The sequence below is a fragment of the Numenius arquata genome, chromosome 25 (genome assembly GCF_964106895.1).
Source record: "Numenius arquata chromosome 25, bNumArq3.hap1.1, whole genome shotgun sequence".
Taxonomy (NCBI): domain Eukaryota; kingdom Metazoa; phylum Chordata; class Aves; order Charadriiformes; family Scolopacidae; genus Numenius; species Numenius arquata.
Window position 1 is genome coordinate 3,157,457 of NC_133600.1, and position 27,589 is coordinate 3,185,045.

At 65.9% G+C, this 27,589-nt stretch overlaps 5 protein-coding genes across 5 annotated transcripts; 3 read left to right on the forward strand and 2 right to left on the reverse strand.

Annotated features, from left to right (window-relative positions):
* Positions 1-1,058: 1,058 nt before the first annotated feature.
* On the forward strand, positions 1,059-7,487 carry YJU2 (YJU2 splicing factor homolog). Its single transcript, XM_074163824.1, has 8 exons — positions 1,059-1,170; positions 1,729-1,829; positions 2,138-2,282; positions 2,628-2,762; positions 3,095-3,276; positions 4,208-4,328; positions 5,322-5,487; positions 6,525-7,487. Exons 1-8 carry the CDS (start codon positions 1,147-1,149, stop codon positions 6,608-6,610), a joined length of 960 nt encoding a protein of 319 aa, XP_074019925.1. The 5' UTR covers positions 1,059-1,146; the 3' UTR covers positions 6,611-7,487.
* Positions 7,488-8,787: 1,300 nt separating this feature from the next.
* SHD (Src homology 2 domain containing transforming protein D) lies at positions 8,788-11,852 on the forward strand. The gene is made up of 6 exons (XM_074163843.1): positions 8,788-9,006; positions 9,696-9,786; positions 9,893-10,105; positions 10,536-10,674; positions 11,239-11,358; positions 11,575-11,852. Exons 1-6 carry the CDS (start codon positions 8,788-8,790, stop codon positions 11,759-11,761), a joined length of 969 nt encoding a protein of 322 aa, XP_074019944.1. The 3' UTR covers positions 11,762-11,852.
* A 734-nt stretch (positions 11,853-12,586) lies between these two features.
* On the reverse strand, positions 12,587-14,677 carry TMIGD2 (transmembrane and immunoglobulin domain containing 2). Its single transcript, XM_074164018.1, has 6 exons — positions 14,641-14,677; positions 14,057-14,059; positions 13,545-13,898; positions 13,181-13,201; positions 12,985-13,077; positions 12,587-12,702 (listed from the first exon to the last, which is right to left on the reverse strand). Exons 1-6 carry the CDS (start codon positions 14,675-14,677, stop codon positions 12,587-12,589), a joined length of 624 nt encoding a protein of 207 aa, XP_074020119.1.
* Positions 14,678-15,400: 723 nt separating this feature from the next.
* Positions 15,401-20,943, forward strand: FSD1 (fibronectin type III and SPRY domain containing 1). The gene is made up of 13 exons (XM_074163940.1): positions 15,401-15,412; positions 16,301-16,396; positions 16,499-16,630; positions 16,714-16,815; positions 17,787-17,809; positions 18,020-18,141; positions 18,737-18,946; positions 19,121-19,219; positions 19,382-19,541; positions 19,658-19,737; positions 19,929-20,180; positions 20,641-20,729; positions 20,833-20,943. The coding sequence occupies exons 1-13, from the start codon at positions 15,401-15,403 to the stop codon at positions 20,941-20,943; spliced, it is 1,488 nt and encodes a 495-aa protein (XP_074020041.1).
* A 675-nt stretch (positions 20,944-21,618) lies between these two features.
* On the reverse strand, positions 21,619-27,280 carry STAP2 (signal transducing adaptor family member 2). Its single transcript, XM_074164019.1, is given in 11 exon segments — positions 21,619-21,677; positions 21,927-21,998; positions 22,081-22,275; positions 22,597-22,693; positions 23,379-23,460; positions 24,403-24,575; positions 24,785-24,868; positions 24,964-25,020; positions 25,587-25,688; positions 26,685-26,756; positions 27,170-27,280. Coding segments are annotated over 11 exon segments (1,104 nt in total).
* Between the last annotated feature and the right edge of the window lie 309 nt (positions 27,281-27,589).

The following is a 27,589-nucleotide window of genomic DNA, read 5'->3' on the forward strand; positions in this document are numbered from 1 at the left end:
ACGCCGGGACGGCGGCGGGCGGCAACGGCGCCCGGCGGCATCGCGCATGCGCACTGCGGCCGCCGCGCTTCCCGCGCAGGGCGGGGCCCAAGCGCCTGAGGAGGGGGGGGGGGGGTGGAGTCTGGGGGGACGTGAGGGGACGGCGGGCATTGTACCCCTCTGCTCCGGTCTGGGGAGACACCCCCCCCAGCGCTGCCTCCAGCTCTGGGGCCACCAACAGCAGAAGGACATGGAGCTGTTGGAGTGGGGCCAGAGGAGGCCACGGGGATGCTGGGAGGGCTGGAGCCCCTCTGCTGTGGGGACAGGCTGAGAGAGTTGGAGGGGTTCAGCCTGGAGAAGAGAAGGCTCCAGGGAGACCTTAGAGCCCCTTCCCTCAAGGGGCTCCAGGAGAGCTGGGGAGGGACTCTGGATCAGGGAGGGGAGCCATAGGAGGAGGGGGAAGGGTTTGATACTGAAAGAGGGGAGATTGAGATGAGATCTGGGGGAGAACTTCTTTGCTGTGAGGGTGGTGAGAGCCTGGCCCAGGTTGCCCAGAGAAGCTGTGGCTGCCCCATCCCTGGAGGGGTTCAAGGCCAGGTTGGAGGGGGCTTGGAGCAAGCTGGTCTGGTGGGAGGTGTCCCTGCCCAGGGCAGGGGGTGGCACTGGGTGATTTTTAAGGTCCCTTCCAACTCAAACCGCTCTGATTCTGTGGGCGCGACGAGCCATGAGGTGCTCCGGGAGCCCCACAGGGTAACCGCTTGCGGTTCATTTCTTTTTTACAAAAACTACAGTAATAAACTAGAAGCCCTGAGTAAGAAACCATCAGCTACAAACTCAAAAAACAATAAACCATAAGTGAAGGACTCCTCAGTTTTAAGCAAGAAATAGGAAGCGGAATTCCCTTTGGGAGCTGGGCCGTGCGCTCTCCGGCAGCTCCCCCCTCCGCCCCCGGAACCTCTTCTCCGGCCGCGGCGCACCGGAGGACTCATATCGGTGGCGCATCTCGCTGACGGACGGCGGAGACAGCCAATAACAGACGAGGAATAGCCGAGTCGTTGTCCGTCGCACCAATGAGAAGCAGAGAGAGGCGGGACTACACCCCGGAAGCGGGGAGCGGTGCAGGGGGCTGTTGCTGGCTGATATCGGTGGCTGAGGGAGGTCGCAGCCATGTCGGAGCGGAAGGTGTTGAACGTGAGTTGGGGGGGGGGGATCCCCCGGCTGGGGGGTGCTGAGGAGGGGTCTGTGATCGCTTTAGGAGTCCCCAGGCCGGGCCGGGCCCGGGGAGGGTTCCCCGATCGCTGAGGTTGGTCCCTTGGCCGGTGGTGCTGGGGAGTTCCCTGGGCGGTTGGGGGGTCCTAAGGCGTAGGGGAGTCCCTGAGGGGACTCTCAGGCAGGGAGGGGGGCGTTTGGGGTGAGAATCCCCAGGCTGGAGCTCCTGGCAGCGCTTGGAGGGGGCTGGCAGGAGCTAAGAGGGTTAGGCCCTAAAATCATGCAAGGGCTGGGGGGCCTGGAGGCAAGGATGGACAGACAGACAGCCACACACCAGGGCCTGGCTCTGGTGGGGAGTGGTGGATGGGGTGTTTGGCACTTGAGACCACCCCTGGTTGGTAGGGGCATGCTGGCTCCTGCTGTGTGATCAGGGAGCTGATCCCTGAAGCTGACATGGCAGCTGGGAGCCTGCCCATCACGGTTCACACTGCTCTGGGTGACTGCGCCTAGCACACACACATCTCTGCTCTGTCTCTGTAGAAATACTACCCGCCGGACTTCGATCCTGCTAAGATCCCAAAGCTCAAACTCCCCAAGGATCGACAGTATGTGGTGCGGCTCATGGCCCCCTTCAACATGCGGTAAGAGGGGCTGGGCTGGTCAGAAGAAAGCAGCTGTAGAAGAGAGGTGTTTGCTTAGGAATTGTATCGCCTCCCTACACTGCAGGGGAGCTGCTGTGACACAGAGAGAGGTGACACAGACCAGAAGACAAGGGGTGAGGGAGGGGGAAGAGATGGTGCGGGTGATTTTGGGGTACTGAATTTCCAAAGGAGAAAATAACCATTGCTCAGAACCTGGGCTGACATGGCCTGAAAATCATTTGGACTTTTCTTGGTCTGTTTTTTCCCTTTTCTAGGTGTGTTATGGACTTTTCTCTCTCCTTTTCTAGATGCAAGACGTGCGGTGAATACATCTATAAGGGGAAGAAGTTTAACGCCCGTAAGGAGACTGTTCAGAATGAGGTGTACCTGGGACTTCCCATCTTCCGCTTCTACATCAAGTGCACGCGTTGCCTGGCAGAGATCACTTTCAAGGTGAAATATGTTCTGTATTTTCTGCGCTCTCGCTTTCTGGGGAGGCTGTGGAGTCTGTGGAAGAGGCTGGGGGCTGACTCCACGGGGAAGGGATGTCCCAGAAAAGACCTAATCTGAGCATGTGCTTCCCTTCTCGTTGCCGTTTGTAGTTCTGAAATGTCCATTCATGGGCTGCAGCACATCAGCTGGAGCAAAAAAAAAAAAAAAAAGGCCTTGAGGTGATAGTCTGCTCTGTGATGTGGATGAACTCAGGAAACTCTTGCGTGCAGCTCTGGAAGTGGCCACAGGATGGCTGGAGCAGAATTGTCCCAGTACAATGATTTTGTTGTCTTGTTCCTCACTTAGACAGATCCTGAGAACACAGACTACACCATGGAGCATGGCGCTACTCGCAATTTCCAAGCTGAGAAGCTCTTGGAGGAAGAGGAGAAGAGAATGCAGAAGGAGAGGGAAGAGGAAGAGCTCAACAATCCCATGAAGGTACAAGAACGTGCCCTTCTCTGTGGGAGGCAAACCTCTCTCCTGTCCTGGCTGGCTTTCTCCAGCAAAGCAGGTGATTTTGTAGCTGTTGGCTTAGTTCTCTGGGCTCCTGAGGTTTCACTGGGCTCTGGACAGGCAGGAGCCAACTGTCTGCCCCCAGGAGGTTTCCTCCTGTGCTGGAACTTGTGACAGGCTGCATCTTACTCCAGTTTTTCCTGATGTTGATGGTCTTCTTACTGCTTCCTGCCCTGTACTGGGTGGGGAGGCGGTGTTGGAGTTTGCTGGCAGGCTCTGCTACCTCCCTTAAGCCTGGCTTCCCTTTGGTCACCCAGGTCTTGGAGAACCGAACCAAGGACTCCAAGCTGGAGATGGAAGTTCTGGAGAACCTGCAGGAGCTGAAGGAACTCAACCAGCGCCAGGCAAACGTGGACTTTGAGGCCATGCTGAAGCAATACAAGGAGTATGAGGAGGAGCAGAAGCGCAAGGAGCAAGAGGAGGATGAGCAAGAGATCAAGTGAGTGGGCTGGAAGCATTCACGGGCGTGTGAAATCGGCCATGCTGGCCCTGGCCAGGCAGGGCTACGTCTTGCCCTTCCCTCAGCACCCCAAAAGCTCTTAAGAGAGGGCCCTGCCTGATTTCACAGGAGGTGGGTGAGTGGGATGTAGTCCTGAGTGGGCTGTGAGGAGACGGGGGACAGTTTATCATGGCAAAGTGGTCTGGAGCATCTCTCTGATGAGGAAAGGCTGAGGGACTTGGGTCTGTTTAGTCTGGAGAAGAGAAGACTGAGGGGGGATCTGATCAACACCTATAAATACTTAAAGGGTGGGTGTCAGGAGGATGGGGCCAGTCTTTTTTCAGTGGTGCCCAGGGACAGGACAAGAGGGAACGGGCACAAACCTGAACATGGGAAGTTCCACCTAAACATGCAGAGGAACTTCTTCACTTTGAGGGTGGCAGAGCCCTGGAAGAGGCTGCCCAGAGAGGTGGTGGAGTCTCCTTCTCTGGAGACATTCAAACCCTGCCTGGACACGTTCCTGTGGGATCTGCTCTGGGTGACCCTGCTATGGCAGGGGGTTGGAGGAGATGATCTCCAGAGGTCCCTTCTAACCCCATATCATTCTGTGATTCTGTGAGGTGGAGGGGTTTTGGTTTCACTGGCCCATCTGATGGGGAGACCTGGGCTGCTGCAGGGGCCTGACTCCCCCTGGGAAGTGTCCTTGAGTGGAGACAGAGTTTCTGCAGCTCTCAGTGCTCTCAACCTTCGGGCACTGCTCAAACGTGACGTCTTAAAAAGCACCCTAGAAGGTAGATCCCGTTGCACTGCTGCTGAATTCCAGCTCCCCTTCCAGCAAACGGCACGGGCACGGCGCAGGGCTGGCACCGCTCGGTGTGGCGGTGGAACGGAGCCATCTCTAACCCTCCACACGCCGCCTCTCTCCTCGCAGAGCGATGCTGGAGCAGGCCCAGAACCGGCGGCTGCTGGTAGATTCCGACTCCGACGAAGAGCCTGCGAAATCGCGCACGAAGGCTGCGGCCAAAACAAAACCTACGGATATATTGCAGGAGGTGAGTCGGCGCAGAGGCTCTTCTACCCCCCTCACCTCTTCCCCCAGCCCCAAATCCAGCCTCCTGGGCTGCGTGTTGCCTGTTTTGTCCCTGCTCTGTGCAGCCCCGGAGCCCTAATGCCTTGTCACGCATGAGCAGCTTACAAAGCCCATGTCCCTGTGCACTGGGCTGAAAGGAGACGGGGATCAGTTGGTGATTTTAGACCGTGGCTGCTGACAAAAGCCGAGAGGGAGCCGCCCCCGTCCTTACTCAGGACGTGGCTTCCCTTTCAGCTCGGAAAGGACGGGTTTGGCGATGCCTTGGTCGTACTTCAGGCGCGGTTTCAGCGCTCTGAAAAATTACAGCAATGAAACCGCTGCCTGGGACGGCCTCTCCTTTGGTTTTGTTTTGTCCGTGTTGGAGACACGCGGAACAAAAGAGCTTTCAGTGCCCGGCTTGCAGGGGAGGGATTATCCCCACAGACAGGCCCCTGCGCTGCTGCTCTCCGATGTCGATCCCTGTCTGCGGGGACCTCTCTCCGCTTGGATGAATCAAAGCTGCCATGTCTCTAAGCAGGGCTGGGGTTAATCTGAGCGATGCTCCCTGGCCCGGCACTAATCCCGGTGCCTGGGGGAGTTTGATTCAGCGGCGGGACCACCTGCAGGCACGCGGTCCTGGCTGGCAGGGCTTGTGCAGCCCCTTTGCCACACATCAGGCTCTTCAGTGTCCCCGGGCCAGCCCGTGGTTCTGCCAGGCTGGATCTAACTGACACGGGCAGCGGGACATTTGTCCCCAAGGGCTGTTTTGCAGCCGTTTAGATCCATATCCCTGTTGTTCGTCTAGCTTGTGCCAGTCACTGCGGGGGCAGAATGCCCCCCTTGGCAGCTCCGAGCAGCCATCCTCGTGTCCCTTGTGCTTTGTGCTGCTGTTTTTACCACTTCTTCTCCTTCTTCCTCGTCCCTCCTCCTCCCCTCCAAGGCCAGAGCACCCTAACGCCCCTGCTGTGCTCTGCAGGACCCTCAGCCCCAGAGTAAGAAGCTGAAGACGGAGAGCTGGGAGCGGAGCGTGGGCAAATTGAACACCAAGTCCCAGCTGGCCGGACTGGTCACAGTGAAGAAGCAGAAGCCGGGTCCCCCCCTGGCTAATGGGACAGAGAACCAAGGCACCGCAGCCAACACTGGTAATGGCCCATGTGTGGATGGGGTGGCCTGAGCTGGGCCATCGGAGGGGGGGTTCTGGCAGCACCTCAGTGGCCTTTAGCTCTGTCTTCAGAGCTTGTTGTGGGACAGATGGGGCCGTGATGGCGTAAGAGCAAGGGGTTGTCCCTGTTTCCAGGAGATCTCCTGATGGAGGAGAGGTTTCTTCCCGGCCCTTGGCCGTCAGCCAAGGCCGTGGAGACAGACTGTCAGGGCCAGGAGCTTCAAAACAGCGTCTCGGTGCACAGATACGATGCTGGGAACCGTCACAACAACCAGATAGGAATGTAAAAGCAAGAAAATTGCTTTGGTTTGGAGCCTGATTATAAAACCTGCCAAATTGTAGGAATTTGGAACCTTTAAAGACGCGGTGAAAACAAGCAGAAGGGCTTCCCAGCCCCTCATCCTTCACTGAGGACCCATGGATTTGTGGGGGGAGCCAATGAATTGATTGGTTCTGGGTTGATTGATCCTAAGCCTTTGGCTTAATAAGTCCTTCTGTCCTCGGGGGTTCCCTGGGGAAGGACAGCTCTTGTAGTTGCCCTATTTTTTATACGCTTTTCCCCAACCACCTGCTCCTGGCAGGGTCCGTTCAGCCAAATTATGCTGGAGGAGCTGCCTATCTTTCAAGGACTCGGAGCTCTTTGCTCTTGCAGCTGGCAGCTCGCCTGGTCAGAGCCAAAAAATCTGGCTCCTCTCTTCCCTTCCAGTGGCGGAAATCTCCCCCGGGGGGTTGTGGGGGGAGAAGGGGGGTTTTACAGACCTTGGGCCAACCTTGTTTCTTCCTCCCGTTGTCGAAAGGTGGGAGCAGGATCTCCTTGTCCACATGATTTAAAGTTGTCCTCATGGAGATTCAGACTTGGGGGACGAGGTTCCTGCTCGGTCTCTGGCTCTGGCTGCCACGTCTCTGGCAACGAGGAGGCTTGTCTTTCTGCGTGGCTGGTTGCCCCAAGCCAGCAGGGTTTGCCGGCACCGGGGAGAGCCCTACCTGATGGTTTCTGCTGTCTTGCTTGGCTTCCAGGCTCGTTTCCCACAGCAACGGGCACCACGTCCTCTCTCGGCTTGTTGGGGGCGTATTCGGACAGCGAGGACGGCGCCAGTGACTGATGAGCCACCGAGCCAGCCCAGAGCAAGGACCGCGGGCTGTCCCTCCTCCCAGCTGACACCAGCTGCTCTCTGGAGCTGGCATCGCAGCCGGCGGGGCCAGCGGGGGTTCCCAGACCATCTGGAGCCCCAGCGTCTTCACCTGCCCGGTCCCTCTGCCGACAGGGACAAGGTCCCAGTTGCCCTGGCTGGCTACCACCACCCAGCAGACCGAGCCTGGAGGAGCTGGGCAAGCAAACGTCTTCCTCGGAGGAGGGTATTGCAGACGGTGGAAAGCCCCGACGCTGTCCCGGGCTGGCTGTCCCCAAACCCAGCTTCCAGAGCACGGTGTGTCCCAGCCCTGCACCCATAACACGTTCGGAAGCGCCGGAGCCGGCCGGGACTGTGTAGTTTTCCCGTTCCGGTGGCACTCGCTGCCCCCAAAACCATGCTGGCCCTGCCTGGGCCTGGCTACGTGACTCACTGACCCTCCCAGGACAATAAAGGGACCTCGGGGCCTTCCTTCTCTCCCACCCTGCAGGGAGGGCAGGAGCTCAGCACCCCGTTTCACCCACGGGAGGACCCACCGCCACCTCTTCGCTGGCCCCGGGTGGCTCTTGACCCCCCCTGTGGGGCTCAGATCCCACCTTTGAGCCCAGAATCCCCCTTGTTGTGCTGTTAGAGGTGACACATTTCCGCAGCACGGACACAGGGGGCTCATCTAGCCCCACACTATGGGGACAGGGCTGTCCTGGCCGGGCTGCCACCACCCTCCTTCCCTTGCCCGAGTCCTCCCGTGTCCCAGCACCTTGGTGACAGACCCCTCCCCGCCGTTGGGAGAGCGCTGGGGTTTGCTCGGTCACCGGCAGCCGCCCAGTAATAAATTGGATGTGTCAGAACCAGTTGCCTCTTCATCTTCTGGAGCAGTAATTTGTCCACGGGCAGCAGTGGGGCTGGCAGGGGACATCCCCGAGGACCCCCCACCCCGATGCTATGGGTCCCTGCACCCATCGGAAGCACTGGCCCACCCTGGGGTGTCCCCCTGCCCCACGTGGGGCTCACCTCACCTACTGAGGCACCCGCCTCTAATTGACGAGCAGCTTCTCGCTAATTAACCCATTCTTGGAGCCTCGCGAAGGGCTCTCCCCAACTCTCTGCAGGGTCGGGGGTTCGGGGGGGGGGGGCATTTCTGAGAGCTGGGGAGAAAAGGCAGCTCCCCCCCTCCCTCCCTGTCCCAATTAGCATTCCTGGCACGTGCGCTGTAATTAGCCTCTTCAAATATTAATGCTGGATATTGGGCTCAGCCCTGGGGTTTGTGTTGGATGGGGTTTGGCGGGGTCCGCTCTGGGGGGCTGGCAAAGTTGGGGGGGGGGGCCTTGGCCACACTGTCGTGTCGTCCCCCCCCCAGCCATGACCTGTGTATCCCCACCCCGGCTCCCTGCATCACCCCCTCCCGGCATCGGGCCTGGATCCCGGGAGGGACCTTTGTTCTGGGAAGAGACAATACAAGGAGCCAAGTCGGGGCATGGCAGGGGGGTCCCCAGCCCTCCTGCCCCCCAAAGTGTGGTCCCTGGGGTTCCCCCAGACCCTGGGGCAGAGGAGGAGGCAGGGTCCCCTGTGACGAGCTCCCTGGGGGGGGTGTGGGTGCCCCCGCAGCTGGGAGGCTCCAAGTTCCCCCCTGATCCCCGAAGTCCCCCAGCTCAGCTCCCCCCAAGCCCTCTCCCTGTGCCCCGACCCCCCCCCGGGGGAGCCCAGAGTGGCCAGGGGGGGTGTGTGTGTGTCCCCTATTGCCGGTGTGCCACACACTGGTGTCCGGGGGTCCCGGTGACCCCCCCTTCTCCCACTGGCACACCGGGGGGGGCCATCCCGGTGTCACTTGGGGGGCCATCTCAGTGTCACTTGGGGAGCCCGGTGACCCCTGTGACGGCGGGGGGGTGTCAGCCCTCCCCTCCCGGGGTTCCCGCCGTGTCCCCCTTGTTGTCCCTAGCGGGGTCCCCCCCACAACCCCCGCGGGTCTCGCCCCCCCCCCGTGCCGGTGCCCCCCCCCACCTCACAGCGAGGCGGGCGCGGTGGGGGGGGGGGGGGGGGGCCGGGGTCTCCGGTCCGCGCCGCGCGCGGCGGCGACACAAAGCGGCTCCCGGCGGCGGCGGCGGCGGGGGGGTCCCGGCGCGCCCGCGGTCCCGGTGCCGGGCGGCCCCGCCATGGCCAAGTGGCTCCGGGAGTACCTGGGCCGGGGGGCCCGGCGCTCCCCCCCCCGCCCGCCCCAACCCGATTATAGCGGCGGCGAGCGCCGCCCCACCGGCACCGGGAGCGGGCCCCCCCCCGCCGCTCCTCCCGGTGCTGCCCTCCGCGGCCCCGCTGCCTCCCCTCGGCACCGGCTGGTGCGGGTGGGGGGCGCGGGGCCGGGCCGGCTGGAGCAGGTAGGAACGGGGGACAACGGGGGACAACGGGGGACAACGGGGGACACCGGGGGCGGGGGGCAGCGGGGCAGGACCCGGAGGGAAGCGCGGGGACCGGGAAGGGCGGCGAAGGGACCGGGGGATGCGGTGGGGGGGGGGGTTGGGGAGAGGAACCGGAGGGCAGCGGGAGGAGCGGGGGGCACCGGGAGCACCGGGGAGCAGAACCCGGGGGGCACGGGGGAGACCGGAGAGGTGTGAGTGGGGCACCCGGGGAAAGCGGGGGGGGGGATCGGGGGGCGAAGACCGGGGGGCACAGAGGGGATGGGGGGGAGATGGGCAACCGGGGGTGGGGACCGAGAGGGGCTGGGGACAAGGAGCGGGGGTACCGTAGGGGACCGGGGCCGGGGAACCGGGGGGAGCCAAGGGGCCGGGGGGGGGGCAGTGGGTCACCCGGGGGAGGATCTGGGGTCACTGGGAGAGGGAACTGGGGGGGGGCTGGGGGTGGCAGAGTTATTGGGAGAGGGGGAGGGGGAAAAGGGTCGGGGGACAAAGGGACGGGGTGAGAGGGAGCAGGGAAAGGGCTGGGGACACCCATAGCAGGGACCTGGGGGAGCCTGCAGGGTCCCGGGGAGGGGACCCAGGGACTGGGGACCTGGGGGGGGGGGGGGGAGCAGTGGGGGTCCCATCCCACCTGGGGCACCCACACGCAGGGCCCCGGAGAGAGCGAGTACTCAGAGCCCTTTGAGGGGGAGCAGGACCCAGCGCCCGAGGGTGGCTGTGAGGACCCCAGCGAGGCCACAGGTGGGTGACACCCTGGGCAGCCCCCCCAGCACCCAACCCCATGGGGGTCCCGTGGCCTCCCACCCCTCCTGGCCCCGCTGCCTCTCTCAGCCCTGCCTGTCCCCAGGGTGCCCGCGGCAGGGTGAGGGACGGCGGGCGAGGCCGCGGCGGGGACCCCAACTCTACGACACCCCCTACGAGGAGTGGGAGACAGCTGGGGAGAGCCCAGGGGTGCCCCCCACCCGGGAAAGCCGCCTGCCCCGTGACGACGAGCGCCCGGCCGACGAGTACGACCAGCCCTGGGAGTGGAAGAAGGATCACATCTCACGGGCGTTCGCAGGTGACAGCATCCTGGGGCGCTGGGTGCCACCCCGGAGTCCCCCAGCCCCATGTCCCTCAGCACCCATGGATACCACCCTGGGGTCCCCAGCCTCACATCCCTCAGCACCCATGGGTACCACTCCTGGGTACCACCCCTGGACCTCCAGCACCCATGGGTACCACCCTGGGGTCCCCAGCCTCACATCCCTCAGCACCCATGGGTACCACCTCTGTGTATCACCCATGGACCCCCAGCACCCATGGGTACCACCCCAGGGGTGCAATGGGACAGCACGGCAACGCAGAGCTGTGCTGGGGACATCTGGGATGTTCCTTCATGCTCTGGCACTGAGAACCAGTGGCCTGGCTACTGGGTGCCCCCCAGCAGCAGGCAGGGGGTGCTGGGACCCCGCCACGGTGGGGTGACACATCCCCCTTTGCCCCCGCAGTGCAGTTTGAGAGCCCCGAGCGCTCCCCCAGCCTCTCCCGGCAGCTGCCGCGGCCCCCCCGGACCCCCACAGGCGCCCGACCGGGCTGTCCCCCCAGCCCCCGGCACGTGGACACCTCGCTGCCCCTGGAGAAGCAGGCGTGAGTATGGCGGGGGGGTCACTCCTCCACGGGGTGGCGTCAACATCCTGGTCACACATCATGACATGGAGGCAGCCCTCTGGGGTGGAGGGATCCCCACAGATGGGTTCCTGGGGAGTGGAGGGTCCCCTATGGCATGGATGGGTCCCTTTGACGTGGTTGGGTGCCCCATGGCATGGATGGCTCCCCATGGCATAGAGGATCCTCATGGGGTGGAGGGTGCCCAATGGCATGGATGGGTCCCTTTGACGTGGTTGGGTGCCCCGTGGCAGGGATGGGTCCCGATGGCCCAAAAGGTCCTTACGGTATGGATGGTCCCTTTGGCGTGGGTGGATGCCCCATGCCATAGTTGGCCTTCATGATGTAGAAGGTGCCCCACGGCACAGCCAGGTCCCTGTGGGGTGGATGGGTCCTCGTGCCGCCAAGGGTGCCCCACGTTGCTGATGGGTCCAAGTGGTGGGGATGGTACCCCATGGTACAGAGGATCCCCCACGCTGCAGTTGGGTCCTGAGGGGCCAGTGTGGTGGGGTACCGCGTGCCAGGGTGACACATGCCACCACGTAGGTGGTACCACGGCCCCATCGGGCGAGCGGGCGCCGAGACGCTGCTGGCGCTGTGCCGCGAGGGCAGCTTCCTGGTGCGGGACTGCGAGACCAGCCCTGACGACTACTCGCTCTCGCTCAGGTGAGCGGGGGGCCGGGGCTGGGGGGGGGACACGGGGACAGCCCCGGGGACAATCCAGACACGGGATGTCCATGGGAAGGTGCCTGGGTGGTGAGAATGGTGCTTGCACCCACGTGCTGGCGTGGGTTCACGTGTCCCCCCCGTGATTCACATTGAGTGCACGTGTGTGTGCGAGGATGGCCCGGCCGTGCCTCAGTTTCCCCTCCTCGCCCGCAGGAGCAGCCATGGCTTCGTGCACGTGAAGCTCACGAGGACGCGGGAGCAGCATTTCATCCTTGGCCGCGCTGGAGCCGCCTTCCCCTCAGTGCCCGAGGCCGTGCGGCACTACACGGCACGGGCGCTGCCCGTCCGTGGCGCCCGCCACCTCTCCCTGCTCTACCCCGTGGCCGCCCAGCCCCTCTGAGCCCAGCACCTTCGGGAACCCCCCCCAGTGTGTCCCCCCAACCCAGTCCCACGGCAAAGCCCCCCCATTAAAAGCCGATGTGCAGCCTCTGCCCACTGCGTGCTCTGCAGCGCTAGACATGGCGACGCTCTGGTCCCTCTTGGGGCTGAACTCTATGGTACCTCCAGGGGAGGGCATGGTGGCCCTGCCACCAGTCCCATCCTGGTCCCACCAGGTGGGGTCCTACCCACTCCCACTGCCCCCCCCAGGAGCCCAGGGGTGAAGGGGTGTCTGGATGTGCCCCCCACCCACCGCAGGACCTGGCCTTGGGGACAAAGTGTGGGGGCGACGTTGCTGGGGGTCACCCGCCATCAACTGCAGCTTGCCCACGGGGTGGGGGCAGGATGATGGTGCTGGCACCCCACGGGGGGGTTGCCTGTGCTGGGGGGAGCGGGTGTTTCCTGTGCAGTCGGCGCAGGATGGGTGATGGATGATGGGTGCCAGCACGAAATGAGGCCACAGGACCGCAAAGCAGCTTCCCTGACCGGGAGGGGGGCTGGGGACCAGACGCCAGGCCCCCCCCCAGCCCCGGCATGGTGGACCACGATGGGTGCAGCGGGGGGGGGTCACCGGATGGCGTGGGGTGGGTGCTGCGGGCGATGCACAGAAAACAGCGAGCAGAGTGGCAGGATGCTGCAAAAACAGCTTTTTTGGGGTTTTTTCCTGCAGAAAGGCAGAGGTGAGGGGGGGTGGTGTGTCGTTCCGTCCCGTCCCCCCCCCCGGGCTGGGCATTGGTGGCACATCAGGGTACTGCTTCTCTCAGGGTCGGGGGGCAGCGGGGGGGCCTCACGCCCGCTGCAGCACCTCCTCATACACGCTGTTCTCCATCACCGTGGGGGGTGGCAGCAGCTTCTTGGGGGGGTGCGCCGAGGGGGGCAGCGTGTTCATGTAGATGACAGTGTCTGGGGGGGCAGTGGGTGTTGCGGGGGGGGGCACAGGGCCAGGCATGGCCAGCCCTGTCCCCTGAGACACGGCACAGTGGCTGGCACAACCGTGCGACCCTCCATGGGTCACCCGGGGGGACACATTGGGTGTCCCCAGCCCCGGGGGGTGCCTGGGGTGGGCCCCCGTGAGCAGGCAGGGTGCAGCAGGAGGGGGGGGCACAAGGGGGGTCAGGCACAGGGGTACATGGGGCAGGTGGGAACGGGGCAGAGAGGTATAGGGACAAATGGGGACAGGGTTACCTGAGCTCCTGCACCAGCACCGGTGGCCAAGGAAGGCCAGCCCCAGGAGGAAGGCTGTGCCCCCCAGGGCCCCCACCAGCCCCCACGCCAGCCCTGCAAGCACACCCAGCTGGGGCCACCCCCTCGGCACCACTGGCACCCGGACACATGGGCACCGGGGTGGAGGGGACAGCGAGGACAGCAGGGACACACTTACCTGCCTGATGCCCTCCATCTGCTGTTGCCAGAGAAGGGAAAGTGGTCAGGGCTGTCCCTGTCCCCATCCCTGTCCCCATCCCTCCTGCACTGTGACCACCCCAAACCCATCACCCTCCACAGACCCCATCAACCCCCACGGTGATGCCACCTCCCAGGGACTCCATCAACCCCCATGGTGATGCCACCTCCCATGGACCCATCAACCACTGTGTGATGCCACCTTCCAGGGACTTCGTCAACCCCTGTGGTGATGCCACCTCCCATGGGTCCCATCAACCCCTATGGTGATGCCACCTCCCAGGGACCCCACTCAGGCCCCCAGGGAGAAGGGGCAGAGCAAGGCTCTCCCCCCGCCCCGGTACCTGTGCTGACGCTGAGCAGGGTGCCATTGCCGGTGGCCGTGCTGTGGCAGGGGATCTCGATGGTGACCCGACAGAGGTAGCGCCCAGCATCGTCCCCCTGCGCCTGGCGGAGGCTGAGGTTGGCCCAGGGAGGGTCCCAGGCCAGGCGGAGGCGGGGGGCGCAGGAGATGGGGGAGGCGAGGGCGGTGGGGTGCAGGCGGGTGTCACACAGCACCCCGTGCGCCGTGTCCTTCAACCACTCGAGCCGCAGCAGGTCCCAGGGCTCGGCCACCAGCACCTGGCACCCCAGGGCCACCTTGTCACCTGCCGTCACCCACGTCTCCCCTGGATCCTGGCTCACCTGCAGGGCACCCACTGCCGGGAACAGTGGCAGGGTCACCGGGGGGGGGGGTGGTGTCATCTGCCACCCTGGCTGTCCCCAGGGCCACCCATGAGGCTGAGGGTGCTGGGTCACCCCAGGGAGAGAGAGCCAGGCTTGGTCACTGCACGTCCCCCCACATCGCTGCGGCCACCCGCTGCTCTGCACATCCCTCTGTCCCCATCCTGCCCCCCCCTTCTCTGTCCCCTTCCTGTTCCCCCCTTCCTGTCCCCATACTTCTGTCCCCATCCTGCCCCCCCTTCTCTGTCCCCATCATGTCCCCCCCTTCTCATCCCCATACCTCTGTCCCCTTCCTGTCCCCATACCTCTGTCCCCATCATGTCCCCCCCTTCTCTGTCCCCTTCCTGTCCCCATCCTGTCCTCCCCATCCTGTCCCACACACACTATCTGACCCCATCCTGTCCCCTTCCCCGTGTCCCCCCACCCGTCCCCACTGTCTCCGTCCTGTCACCTCCGCCACAGCCATGTCACCCACCTCTGTCCACCCACCCATCCCCATCCTGTCGCCATGTCTGTCCTTCCCTCTGTGTCCCCAATCCCTCTCTAGCTCCCCCTCAGGATGGATGTCCCCAGCAGCCCCCCCACCCCCCACCCCAGCCATCACACAGGGGCCACCTGTGCCCCCCAAATGGCCCATCCCCAACCCCACAGCCCAGCCATAAAGTCCCAGCCACTGTCCCCTCTGTCCCCCCCAGCCAGCCCTGTCCCCTCACTCACCGCCAAGGAGGGGGATGAGGACCCCAAGCCCCCACATCCCAGGGCCACCCTGCTCCGAGGGGCCACGTCCCCAAGGGATCCCTGTCCCCAAGGTCTCCCTGGTCTCCGAAGCGCCGCTGTCCCCGTCCCTTGTCACCCAGGTTTGACTCACTGTGACGCCACGGCTTCCTGCCACCGCGCTGCGCAGCCCCGGGGAGGGGGACGGGGACGGGGATGGGGACCAGGACAGGATGGGGGACAGGATGGGGGACAGGGGATGGCACCGCCTGGAGCCCCCACCCCAGCCAAGGGGGGGCTGGGGTGACTCCATCCTGGGCACACTCCATCCAGGGACATTCCACCTGGGGACACACACACACAGACCCACCCCCCACGTAAGGGGACACATCCTGACCCAAAAATGGAATGGGGGGCCCAGCATGGCCTTACTGGGAGGGTGGGGGGTCCCGTACTGGGGAGACATCCCCTCCTCCCAGCATGGCAGTGCCCCCCCACCCCATCTGTGGGGGAAGGGGGAGCGGCCATGTTCCTGGCGGGGGGGGTCTCAGCCTCCCCCGAGCAAGGGGGAGCCTGAGACCGCCCCCCGCCAGGAACATGGCCGCCCCCTCTTCTAGGACTACAACTCCCAGCATGCAGCGGGGCGAGGCCACGCCCACAGGACTACGCTTCCCGTCGTGCCCCGCGTCGGGGCGGGGCGGGGGGCGCCGCTCCCCCTTTGTTGGTATCGGCGGGGCCCGAGCGGCGGCGGGGCCGGCCCGGTATGGGCGACCAGGTGGGGCTGGAGGGCGAGTGAGGGGAGAGGGAAGGGATGGAGGAAGGAGGGATGGAGGAAGGAGGGATGGAGGGATGGAGGAGGGAGGGAGGGATGGAGGAGGGAAGGAGGGAGGGATGGAGAGATAGAGGAGGGAGGGAGGGATGGAGGAGGGGGAGAGGGCTGGAGGGATGGAGAGGGAGGGATGGAGAAAGAGGGGTCAGAGGGGATGAAGGTCTGGAGGAAGGAGGGGTGCAGGGGTTAAGGATGGGGAAGGAAGGAGAGATGGGGGGGGATGGAGAAGGGTGATGGAGAGAGAGGGCTGGAGGGAGGAGGGAGGGGGGAACAGGGCTGGAGAAGAAGGGATGGAGGAAGAGGAGTGGGGGGAGGTGAAGGTCTGGAGGAAGGAGGGAGGGAGGTGTGGAGGGAGAAGGGATGCAGGGGTTAAGGATGGGGAAGGAGGGAGGGATGGAGAGATGGAGTGAGGGGGGGTGGAGAGATGGAGAGGGAGGGATGAAGGGAGGAAGAGCGAGGGAGGAAGAAGGTTTGGGGGGGTCATCCCCAGCTCTAGAGGAAGGAGGGACAGAGGTGGGGAGGAAGAAGGGATGCATAAGGATAGCAAAGGAGGGGTGCAGGAAGGAGGGCTGGAGGTGTTCAGGGGGGTGCAGGAGGGATGGAGGGGTGCAGGGGGGGCTGTCCCCCCCCAGCTACCCTCGCTCTGCTCTCACACACACACACACTCTTGCCAAGTCATCCCGCTCCCGCCATGCCGGCAGAGCCCTGGGTCCCCGCAGCGCCTGGCACGCCTGGGCTCGGCAGGGACAGCGAGCCAAGGGGGGGGTCGGGGGGGGGCTGGAGGGGAGCTGGGGTCCGGGGAGCACTGACCGCAGGCTGGGGGGGGCCGGACAGGAGTCTCTGCGGAAGATCATCACCACCTTGGCTGTGAAGAATGAGGAGATCCAGAACTTCATCTACTCCCTCAAGCAGATGATGCAGAATGTGGAGGTACCGGGGTTCCCCCCCTGCCCTCCCCCTGGGGACTCCCCCCGCACACTGGGGTCCTGGGTAGGGGTGGCACCCGCTGACACCCCGGGGCGCTGTGACCAGGCCAACTCGACGCGGGCGCAGGAGGACCTGGAGAACGAGTTCCAGTCGCTGTACGCGCTGCTGGACGAGCTGAAGGACCAGATGCTGATGAAGATCAAGCAGGATCGCGCCAGCCGCACCTACGAGCTGCAGGTCAGCGCCCGCTCTGTGTGTCCCCCCCCACACACACCACCGGCACCCTCACCCACCGCTGTCCCCATCCCTCCCCACCCCAGGCCCAGCTGGCAGCATGTGCCAAGGCCCTGGAGAGCTCGGAGGAGCTGCTGGAGGCGGCCAACCAGGCCCTGGGGACGGCCAACCATCATGACTTCCCCCAGGTATGTCCCCACCAGCGCGGGGGTTGTCCCCACCTATCTGGTCCTGATGCTGGGGGTGTCCTGATCCCCCCCTTGCCAGCTGGTCGATGCCACCCTGGGGCTGCTCTTACCCCAGGCGGGCACCCTCCTTTCTTTCTGCGCTGGGCACTGGGGCAACGCTGGGCTGGCTGTGCCCGCTGCGGGGCTGGGTGGGAGCATGGAGCCCCCCCGGGGTGATCCCCGACCTGCTGGTGTCCCCTTTCTCCCAAGAGAAAGGGACACCATGGCAAGGGGGCGCACCGGTGGGCGTATGGGATGCTGTGCCATGGGGGTGCTGTGGCTGTGGGGTACCGCTATGGGGATGCTCTGCCGTGGGGTGCAGGATGCAGGGTGGGGGTGCGGGAGGCTGTGCTGTGGGGTACCGCAGCAGGGATACTGGGTGATGGGGTACCGCAGCAGGGATGCAGGATGCTGTGCTGTGGGGTACCGCAGCAGGGATGCTGTAGGGTACCACTTTGGGGATGCTGGGCAACGGGGTACCACAACAGGGATGCAGGATGCTGTGCCATGGGTACCACTTTGGGGATGCTGTGCCATGCGGTACCAATGTGGGGATGTGGGGATGCTGTGCCGTGGGGTACCACAGTGGGGATGTGGGGCTGTGCCATGGGGTACCACTATGGGGATGCTGTGCCATGGGTACCACTTTGGGGATGCTGTGCCATGCGGTACCAATGTGGGGATGCTGTGCCGTGGGGTACCACAGTGGGGATGTGGGATGCTGTGCCATGGGGTACCACTTTGGGGATGCTGTGCCGTGGGGTACCTCAGCGGGGATGCTGTTCTGCTGGATACACAGCACCGGGGACGCGGGCATGCTCTGCCACACTGGCACCGGAGCGGGGGTCCGGGCACGCTGTGCTGCGCTGGCTCCTGGCACTGCTGTCTCACCTGCTTCTTTTTTTCCTCCTCTTTTCCTCTGCGCTCGCAAGGCTGCCAAACAGATCAAGGATAGGTACGGCCCCCCCGTGCCCCCCCCGTCCCACTAACCCCCACCCTCCTCCCAGCCAGGGCCCCGCGGCGGGTGGCCCCATGGGTGTTGGGGTGGCTCTGCCCACCGTCCCCACCTCCCCACGGCCACGCAGGGCAGGGGGGGAGCAGTCAGGGCTGGGTGGGTGTCTGGCTCCCGGCCCCGCTGACCCTCGTCCCCTTGTCCCCTGCGCAGCGTGACGATGGCACCCGCCTTCCGCCTCTCACTCAAGGCCAAGGTGAGCGACAACATGAGCCACTTGATGGTGGATTTTGCCCAGGAACGTCGCCTGCTCCAGGCCCTCGCCTTCCTGCCAGGTATGGGGCAGCGGGTGACAGGGACAGGGGGACGGGGGGACATGGGGGGACAGGGAATAGTGGGTGGGTTTCTCCCAGCTCAAGGGAATGGCAGTGCTGGGGGCAAGGGGGGCTGTGCCAGCCTGGCAAGGGGACAGCATGAGGATGGGGGTCCAGGGTTTAAGGGGTCTGTTGGTGCCACGGGATGGGGTGAGGAGGTGGGGGGGGGGATGCCAGCCCTGGGGAACCCTCTGGTACCCCCTCCAGAGGGGCAAGAAGGTGCCGGGAATGGAGGGGTGAGGCGGGGGTTAGATGCTGTGCCCAGGGATGTGGCAGGTGCCATGCTTGTAGTCTCTGGGGTGTCATACGTGGTGTCCCTGAGGTGCTGTGCCCATGGGTCCTGCAGCTGCCATGCCCAGGGTCTCTGGGGTGCCACACATCGTGTCCCTGAGGTGCTGTGCCCATGGGTCCTGCGGGTGCCATTCCCAGCGTCTCTGAGGTGCCAAGCCCATGGGACTTATGCATGCCCCGGGGGTCCCTGGGGGTGCTGGGGACACCCTGGCTGGCAGCAGGGCTGCAGCTGGGGGGACACTGGCACGGTTTCTCTCACGGGCAGTGCCCAGCACCCCTGAGATTGACCTGGCGGAGTCGCTGGTGGCCGATAACTGTGTGACGCTGGCCTGGAGGATGCCCGACGAAGACAGCAAGATCGACCATTACGTACTGGAGTATCGCAGGACCAACTTCGAGGGCCCCCCCCGTGCCAAGGAGGACCAGCCCTGGATGGTGGTCGAGGGCATCAAGAGCACCGAGTACACCCTCTCCGGTGAGGGCACGGGGGCAAAAATAGCCCCAAATGTGCCCGTCTGGGAGCGGGCACTGTGGGTGGCAGAGGTCTGGGGCTGTGCCAGGGGGATGGGTGGCTTTGTAGGGGACATGGCGGGGGGAGGTCACAGCGCCCCCCTCTGTGCCCTGCTTTGTGACCCTGCTGTGCCCGCAGGGCTGAAGTTTGACATGAAGTACATGAATTTTCGGGTACGGGCATGTAACAAGGCTGTGGCGGGCGAGTTCTCCGAGCCGGTCACTTTGGAAACGAAAGGTGGGTACCGGGGGGTGGCAGGGCACCCATCACCCCCCACGCCACCCCATGCTGTCCCTTCCCAAGCGTGCCAGGGGGTCTGTGACCCCTTGGTGCCAGGCGAGGCCAGGGGGGGATTGGGGTGGGGGTGGGGGGGGACGCGCTGATGGTGGCTGTCCCCAGCGTTCATGTTTCGGCTGGACGCCAGCACGTGCCACCAGAACCTGCGGGTGGAGGAGCTCAGCGTGGAGTGGGACGCCACGGGGGGCAAGGTGCAGGACGTCAAGGCGCGCGAGAAGGACGGCAAGGGCAGGACGGCGTCGCCCGCCAACTCGCCTGCCAGGTAATGTCACACACACACCACACCCCCCCCCCCCCCGACCTTGTCACCCCCAGCGTTGTCCCCACTCCCTGGGTCATGCCAACCCAGCCCTCCTTGCCGGCGTCCATCTGTCCTAGGGTGGTGCAGTCGCCCAAGAGGATGCCCTCGGGGCGCGGGGGCAGAGATCGCTTCACCGCCGAGTCCTACACGGTTCTGGGTGAGAGCTGGGGGCACCCACCGGGTGCTGGTGGGGACCTGCACCTCCACCACGAGGGGAGGGGGACACGGAGGGGAGAGGGTGGCCCTGAGGGCATAGGGGGTGATGTAGGTGGGCATGGGGCACCCAAAAGGACCTGGTGGGGATGAGGACAGGATGGGGCGCCCATGGGGTGATGGTGTCACCCGCAGGTGACACGCTGATCGACGGGGACGACCACTACTGGGAGGTGCGGTACGACCGGGACAGCAAAGCTTTCGGTGTGGGGGTGGCATATCGCAGCCTGGGCAAATTCGACCAGCTGGGCAAGACCTCGGCCTCCTGGTGCCTCCACCTCAACAACTGGCTGCAGGTCAGCTTCAGCGCCAAGCACGCCAACAAGGCCAAGGTGCTGGACGTGCCCGTGCCCGACTGCATCGGTGTCTACTGCAACTTCCATGAAGGTGGGTGTGGGATGGGGTGGGGACGGGGCAGTGTTGGGGGTGGGCACAGGGTCCTCCACCACCATGGGCACCACCACCACGGAGACCAGCATGTCCACCATGGGCATTGCCACCACCATGGTCACCAGCATGTCCAACATGGGCACTGGGACCAGGATGTCCACCATGGGCATTGCCACCACCATGGTCACCAGCATGTCCAACATGGGCACTGGCACCAGGATGTCCACCATGGGCATTGCCACCATCATGGGCACCAGCCTGTCCAGCATGGGCATTGCCACCACCATGGGCACTAGCATGAGCACTGTCACCACCATGGGCACCAGCATGTCCAGCATGGACATTGTCACCACCATGGGCACCAGTGTGTCCACCATGGGCATTGCCACCACCATGCAATCTCTGTGCCCACCTGTGACCCCCCCCCACCCCCTGTATCTCCCCCACATGCCTGCAGGTTTCTTGTCCTTCTACAATGCCAGGACCAAGCAGCTGCTCCACACCTTCAAGGCCAAGTTCACGCAGCCGGTGCTGCCCGCCTTCACGGTAAGGGGCAGGCAGAGCCGGGCACCTCTTCCAGGGGCTGCCGGTGGTGGGGTTCAGCCCCCCCCAGCCCTGTGCCAGCCCAGCCGTGCTCCTGTCCCCATAGGTCTGGTGCGGCAGCTTCCACGTCTCCTCGGGCTTGCAGGTGCCCAGCGCGGTGAAATGCCTCCAGAAACGCAACAGCACGGCCAGCAGCTCCAACGCCAGCTTGCCCTAGAGCCGTGCCCCCCCCTCCCGGCGGGCACCCCCCCAGGCAAGAGCACTGAATGTACCCCTACCACCTACCCCCCCACCCCCCTCCAAGACTCCGTCCCCACCACGCGCTGCGCTGGCAGGGCTGTGCCAGCCCCCAGAGCTGGGGTGCACCAGCACCCACGGCCCTGCCAGCTGATCCCCCCCCCCTTCCCGACCCCACCACTCTGTGCCACCCCCCCCATTGCTGGCAGCGGGCTGGGCACGTCGTCCCCCCCCCCACATCGAGAGCTGCTTCTGGCCTGAAGAATAAATTGGGATGTAGGTGTGACACGGCCATGGCTGGGGGACAGGGCACCGGGTGGCACTAGCCCAAGGTGGAAAAGGTTTTTTTTTTACTGGGGGGGGCCCCAGTGCCACCCCCGCATGGCAGAAGGAGCCAGGACAGGGCTGGGGGGGGGGCAGTGCCTTTATTCAGGATGGCGCCTGGGGTGCTGCCCCCCCCCAAAATATGTGGGTCGGGGGGCCATTGCTGTGCTGCCTGCACCCCCCTCCCCACTGCCACCCCAGCCAGAGGGAAGTCTGGGGGCAGCTTGGCCCCTGGGGGGGGGGGGGGACGGACGGGACACACCGCTGCCCCAGCTGGTTCCTGGCACAAAGCGGGGGGCACCGGGGACACCCCCCCCCGTGCTGGCACCCGTCATTCCCCGATGAGAGCTCGGCGCAGCTGCAGCTTCTTGGCGAGTTCCTCCACCATGTCTGCACCACAGCGGGGCGGGGGGGGGCGTGACTGCCTGGCAGAGGACCCAGGCATCCAGGCCCCCTCCCTTCCTGACACCCCCCCCCCCCCCCAATCAGTGACCCCAAAGGGACAACTCTGCTCCACCACTTGTCCCCACTGCCCCCCCCCAAAGCGGGTGCCAGGACCCAGGCGTCCTGGCACCCCCCCATATCCCCTTCTTCCAGGATTGTCCCCCCCAACCCCCAGGCACCCGGACCCCCCCTCACCGGGGTTGTGGGGCAGCAGCAGGGCTCGGCGGGTGGCAGGACGGGGCGCTGGTCTTGGGGGGTCTTTTTTGTCTGTGGAGAAGGGCAAGGGTCAGCATGGGGGTGCCCCCCCTCCCCTCCCTGCCTCAGTTTCCCCAAGCCCAGCTGGCCTCACCCTGCTCGTTCACGTAGGTCTCCTCAAATTGGGGGGGTCCCTCGGCCCCCCGCAGGGGCTGCAGCGCAGGACGAGGTGGGCTCATGGACGGTTTCAGTGGATGGAGCACACGGGGTTGGGACGTGGGGGAGTCCGGGGGGGGCTCATACACCCTCTGGATCTCCTCCCCATTCTCACCATCCATCTCCACGAACTCTGGAGCAGAGCAGAGGGGAGGGGGGGGTATCACAGACCCTCTGCCTGGCCCTGACACCCCCAAACCATCCCCCCCCGATCTCCAGTGCCAGCCTGTGACACCCCAGCACCTCTGCCCCCCCCCCCAAGTATCATCCCCCAGCACCCCAACACTCAGGTAACCCTCCAGCAATCCCCAAAGACACCCCCCCCAGATGTCCTCTACCACCCCAGCCACCCATAACTGCTGCCACCACTGTCCTGCAAGACACGCCCCCCCCCCCCCCCCGACCCTGCTGAGCACCCAGAGCCCCCCCAGAGCCCCCCCCATCCCCTTCCCACCGAGCCGTGAGCTGTACTCCCGGTGCAGGGGCTGCAGGCTGCCTTTGCTCTTCTCCACAAAGTACTGCACCACCTCGGCCAGCGAGGAGCAGCGATGCTGGGGGGGGGACACAGTGTCACTTGGGGGTGTCCCCGTCCCCCCCCCATGAGTCCCCCCATTCCCAGTCCACAGCTCCTGGTCCCTGTGTGGGCATCCCCAGCCCCTTGGGTCCCAGCCCTTTGGGGTGTCCCAGTCCCTTAGGGGTACCAGTCCTTTGTGTGCCAGCCCTTTTGGGGGTCCCTGGCATTTTGGGGTCCCAGTCCCTTGGGTCCCACCCCCTTAAGGGTCCCAGCCTGGGTGTCCCTGTTCCCAGGGATTCTAGTCTTGGGGGGGGTCCAGATCCTTGGGTGTCACAGCGCTTAGGTGTCCCAGTCCCTTGGGTCCCAGCCCTTGGGGGGTCCCAGCGTTTTGGGGGTCCCAGTTCCCAGGTTTCCTTGCACTGGGGGGCATCCCAGCCCCTTGGGTATCACACCCTTAGGGGGTCCCAGTCCTTAGGGGCTCCCAGTTCCCAGGGTTCCTTGCACTGGGGGGGTCCCAGTTCCTTGGGGGGCTCAGGCCCTGGGGTTGCCCACCCATGGGTGCCAGTCCTTGTGGGTCCCACGCCCCAGGTGTTGCTGGGGTTCCCTTGAATCCCAGCCCGGGGGTCCCAGCCCCCGTGGGGCCCACCCCAGGGGCTCAGGTGGATGCCTGGGGAGGGGTCTCTGTCCCCAGGGCCAGCCCCCCTCTGTCCCACGTCACTCACCTGCGTGTCCACGTCGATGACGTAGCCCTGGTCCACGCGGTTCACCCTGTAGTGCCTCAGCAGCACCGTGCTGCCGCGGGGGCTGCGTCAGCGGGGGCCACCCCCCCCTCCCACGGGGGACACCCATTGCACAGGGACCCGCACCCTAGGACCACCCCTCACATGGACACCTGCACCCCAGGGACAGCCCTCACATGGGGACCCTCACCCTGAGACCACCCCTTCCGTAGGGACTCTCACCCTATGGGGACACCCCTCAGACATGGACCCACATCCTGGGGACACCCCTGACATGGGGACAAGCACCCTGGGGACACCCCTTGCATGGGGACCCTCACCCTGGGGGGACACCCCTCCCATGGGACCCTTGCACTGGAGCCACCTCTTGCACGAGTACTCATGTCCTGGGGACACCCCTCCCATGGGGACACACGCCCTGATGCCACCCCTCACAAGGGGACCCATGCCCAGGAGGACGCCCCTGGCACAGGGACCTGCACCCCAGGGACAACCCTCACATGGGGACCCCCCCTGGGGACACCCCTCCCATGGTGAACCTTGCTCTGGGGACAGCCCTCCCATGGGACCCTTGCACTGGGGCCACCTCTTGCATGAGTACCCACGTCCTGGGGACACCCCTCCCATGGGGACACACACCCTGATGCCACCCCTCACAAGGGAACCCATGCCCAGGAGGACACCCCTGGCACAGGGACCTGCACCCCAGGGACAACCCTCACATGGGGACCCCCCCCGGGGACACCCCTCCCATGGTGAACCTTGCTCTGGGGACCCCCCATCACATGAGGACCCCACCCTGGGGCCACCCCTCCCACGGGACCTGCACCCTGAGGACACCGCTTGCAGAAGGACCCACATCCTGGGGACACCCCTTGCACGGGGACACACACCCTGATGCCACCCCTCACACCATGACCCACGCTCAGGGGGACACCCCTTGCCCGGGGACCGCTGCTGTGGTGCCCCCCCCGTCCCCGTCCCCCACCGGTGCCCCCCTGCTCACCCGTTCATCTCCTGGCGCGTGGTGACAGAGACGCCCTGGCCGTGTCCCCCGGGGCGCAGCACCATGTTCCCCCTGCCCGCGCTCTGCTCCAGCAGCCGCTCAGCCTCGGGGCGCGTCACCTCGAAGAAGCAGCTGGGGACCCTGGGGACAGCCCTGCCTTGTCACCCCCCCCCCTCCCTGCCCTGTCACCCCCACCACCACCCCGCCAGGCCACCCCGAGCCACCCCCAGCCGTGCCACCCAAGCCATGATGGTCCCCAGTGAGGATGGAGACACCCCCCCCTTCCACTGTCCCCGACCCCCCCGACTCACGGGGACAGCGGTGGCTCGGGGGCGCTGGGGGTGGCCGAGGGGCTGGAGGTGGCGGGGGCCCCGGGGGTGGCCCGTCGGTCCCTCTCCTCACGCAGGGCCTCCAAGAGCTGGAAGAGGTGGCCAGGCAGCAGCTCCAGGTCCACGGGCACCTTCATCTTGGGGGGGACACACACATATGGGACGATGGGCACAGCGAGGTCACCGCCAGCAGGACCCCCTTGGCCCCCCCCCCCCAGCGCCCCGTGCCCACCTCCACCATGGTCAGGATGAATCCTCGCCACATCTCCTGCGCCTCCCAGCTCTCCGCCTGCCAGGGACAAGGGGGTGACATGAGGGTGACCCCATACCCCCAAATCCAGCCCCCTGTGCCCCCCAATGCCCCCCTGTCCCCCAGTCCCCAAATCCTGTCCCCTCTGCCCCCTGTACCCCCAAATCCAGCCCCCTGTGCCCCCCAATGCCTCCTTGTCCCCAAATCCTGTCCCCTCTGCCCCCTGTACCCCCAAATCCAGCCCCCTGTGCCCCCCAATGCCTCCCTGCCCCCTGTACCCCCAAATCCAGCCCCCAGTGCTCCCATGTCCCCCCAGTCCCCAGATCCTGTACCCTCAAATCCTGCCCCCCAATCCTGGCTGTTGTCTGTTAACCCCCCCCCCATGCCCCTATGTCCCCCTGAGCCCCCAGACCCTGACCCCAGCCCCCTCTGCCCCCCAACACCCCACCAAGGACACTGGGTGCCCCCCAGACCCCCCTCTGCCCCGCCTGGTGCCCTCCGTGTCCCTCTACTACCCTGTGTTCCCAGTCCCCCCGGGCGCCCCCCAATGCCCCCCGGCTGTCCCCAGCGCCCCCCAGTGTCCCCCCCCATGGGGTGCCCCTCACCTTCATCATCACCTCCTGTCCCTGTCCTTGCATCCGGAGGACGAGGTCCCCACCCTCGGCCCTCACGGCCACCAGCTCGCCCAGGTCCAGCACCTCCAGGGGCTGGGGGCACCCGAGCGTGGGCCCCCCCCGCCATCGCAGACACGAGCGCGCCAGGCCTCAGCCCCCTCCCAGCCACCCCTCCCCCTGCCCCATTCTGGGGTCCCACCCTCACTTCCACGGGGGGTCCCAGCCTGGGGGACACCTCCCGGTGTCACCCAAAGGTCCCACCCCAGGGGTCCCACCTTGGGGGTCCCAGTCCCAGGGGTGTCAGCCTGGGGGGGTTCTGGCCCAGGGGTGTCTCTGGGGTCCCAGCTCGGGGAGGGGTCCCACCTCAGGGGTCCCAGATGGGGGGGGGTTCCAGGGGTCCCAGACTAAGGAAACCCACCCAGTCCCACCCAAAATTTCTTTTCTTGGGGGTCCCACCCTGGTGGAGCCCACCCTGGGAGGGTGCTGGTCCAGGGGCGTCTCTAGGGTCCCAGCCTAGAGGGGGGGGGTCCCAATCCCAGGGGTCCCACCTTGGGGGTCCCACTTCAGGGGGTCACAAGGGTCCCAGGCTGGGGGAACCTACCCAGCCCCACCCAAAGGTTCTTGTCCTGGGGGTCCCACCCTGGTGGAGCCCACCCTGAGGGAGTCCTGGCCCGGGGGTGTCTCTGGGGTCCCAGCCTAGACGGGGGGTCCCAATCCCAGCCCCAGAAGGTCACAGGGGTCCCAAACTGGGGGTCCCACCCCTGGGGAGGGTCCTGGCCTGGGAGTCCCACCCACAGGTCCCACCCCAGGGGTCCTACCTCGGGGGTCCCAGCCCCGGGACATCACAGTGGTACAAGGCTGGGGGGGCCCAGGGGGCGCCCACCCTGAGGGGGTCCCAGACACGGGGGTCCCACCCGGGGGTCCCCACCCTGAGGGGGTCCTCGCCCAGGGGCGTCTCCAGCCTTTGGGGGGGGGGGTGGGGTGTCCACGGCCGGGTCCCAAGGGTCCCTCCCGGCTTGGGGGTGTCTCAAGGGTCCCGGCTGGGGGTGCCAACCTGGGGGTCCCGGTCCCGGGGGTCCCCCCCCGTACCTCGCAGTCCCGGGGCTGCCCGTAGAAGGCGAGCGTGAGCCCCCGCAGCCCGGCCCAGACCCTCCGGTAGTCCTGCGGGGCGGGACGGGGATCAGCTCCGCCACCGGGGGCTGCGGGGGGCACCGGGACCGGCACATCGGGCTCCGCGGGGACGCACCGGCGCGGCCCCGGGTGGCGGAGGGGACCAGGGGGTCCCGGGGGAGTCAGTGCCAGGGGGTGCGGGGGCTCGGTCCCGGGGTGTCCCAGGGATCGGTCCCGGGGGCGCCTCGGGTCAGTCCCGGGGGTGGCCCGGGTCGCTCCCGGGGTGCCGGGGCTCGGTCCCGGGGGGTCCCGGGGATCGGTCCCGGGGACCGGGGATTCGATCGCAGGGGGTCGGTCCCAGGGGGTGCCGGTGGTCGGTCCCGGGGTACGGGGGCTCGGTCCCGGGGGTGTGGGTCTCGGTCCCAGGGGGTGCCGGGGTCTGTCCCGGGGGGGTGCGGGCCCACCTGGTCCCGCGGCCCCCGCTTCTCCACGAAGCCCTCGTAGCTGTGCCGGGGTCGGGGTTGGGGTCGGGATTGGGGTCGGTCCCGCCGGGTCGATGGCACCGGCCGGGCCATTTCCGCCCGCCGCCGCCGCCGCCGGAGCCGCAGGTGCCGCCGGGCCGGGACAAACCGGCCCCTCCCGGGCTGCGAGCACCGGGCAGCCCCGCCCCGGGGCGAAGGGCACCGGGTGGGGGTTTCCCCGGCCGGGGCGGAGACCCGGTGCGGCGGAGGGGGGGTGTGTGTGCGTGTGTCAGGGTCCCGGTGCGGGTCTGTGTGTGCGTCCCCCCCCGGTGCGGCAGGTGCCGGGCTGTCACCGCCCCCCCGCCCCGGCCCCGGTCCCGGTCCCGGTCCCGGCCCCGGTGTCGTGTCCGTCTCCCCCTCCCT

Excerpts from the sequence above, each read along its gene's own strand:
- YJU2 (XM_074163824.1), top strand. The coding sequence starts at position 1,147 with ATGTCGGAGCGGAAGGTGTTGAAC. Across the intron at positions 1,171-1,728 it reads CGGAGCGGAAGGTGTTGAAC|AAATACTACCCGCCGGACTT; the intron begins GTGAGTTGGGGG and ends CTGTCTCTGTAG. Across the intron at positions 2,763-3,094 it reads AGCTCAACAATCCCATGAAG|GTCTTGGAGAACCGAACCAA; the intron begins GTACAAGAACGT and ends TTGGTCACCCAG.
- SHD (XM_074163843.1), top strand. The coding sequence starts at position 8,788 with ATGGCCAAGTGGCTCCGGGAGTACCTGGGCCGGGGGGCCCGGCGCTCC. Across the intron at positions 9,007-9,695 it reads GGCCGGGCCGGCTGGAGCAG|GGCCCCGGAGAGAGCGAGTA; the intron begins GTAGGAACGGGG and ends ACCCACACGCAG. Across the intron at positions 10,106-10,535 it reads CATCTCACGGGCGTTCGCAG|TGCAGTTTGAGAGCCCCGAG; the intron begins GTGACAGCATCC and ends TTGCCCCCGCAG.
- TMIGD2 (XM_074164018.1), bottom strand. The coding sequence starts at position 14,677 with ATGTGGGGGCTTGGGGTCCTCATCCCCCTCCTTGGCG. Across the intron at positions 13,202-13,544 it reads CCTGCTCAGCGTCAGCACAG|CAGATGGAGGGCATCAGGCA; the intron begins GTACCGGGGCGG and ends CTCTGGCAACAG. Across the intron at positions 13,078-13,180 it reads AGATGGAGGGCATCAGGCAG|GGCTGGCGTGGGGGCTGGTG; the intron begins GTAAGTGTGTCC and ends GTGTGCTTGCAG.
- FSD1 (XM_074163940.1), top strand. Across the intron at positions 18,142-18,736 it reads GGCCCTCGCCTTCCTGCCAG|TGCCCAGCACCCCTGAGATT; the intron begins GTATGGGGCAGC and ends TCTCACGGGCAG. Across the intron at positions 18,947-19,120 it reads CACCGAGTACACCCTCTCCG|GGCTGAAGTTTGACATGAAG; the intron begins GTGAGGGCACGG and ends CTGTGCCCGCAG.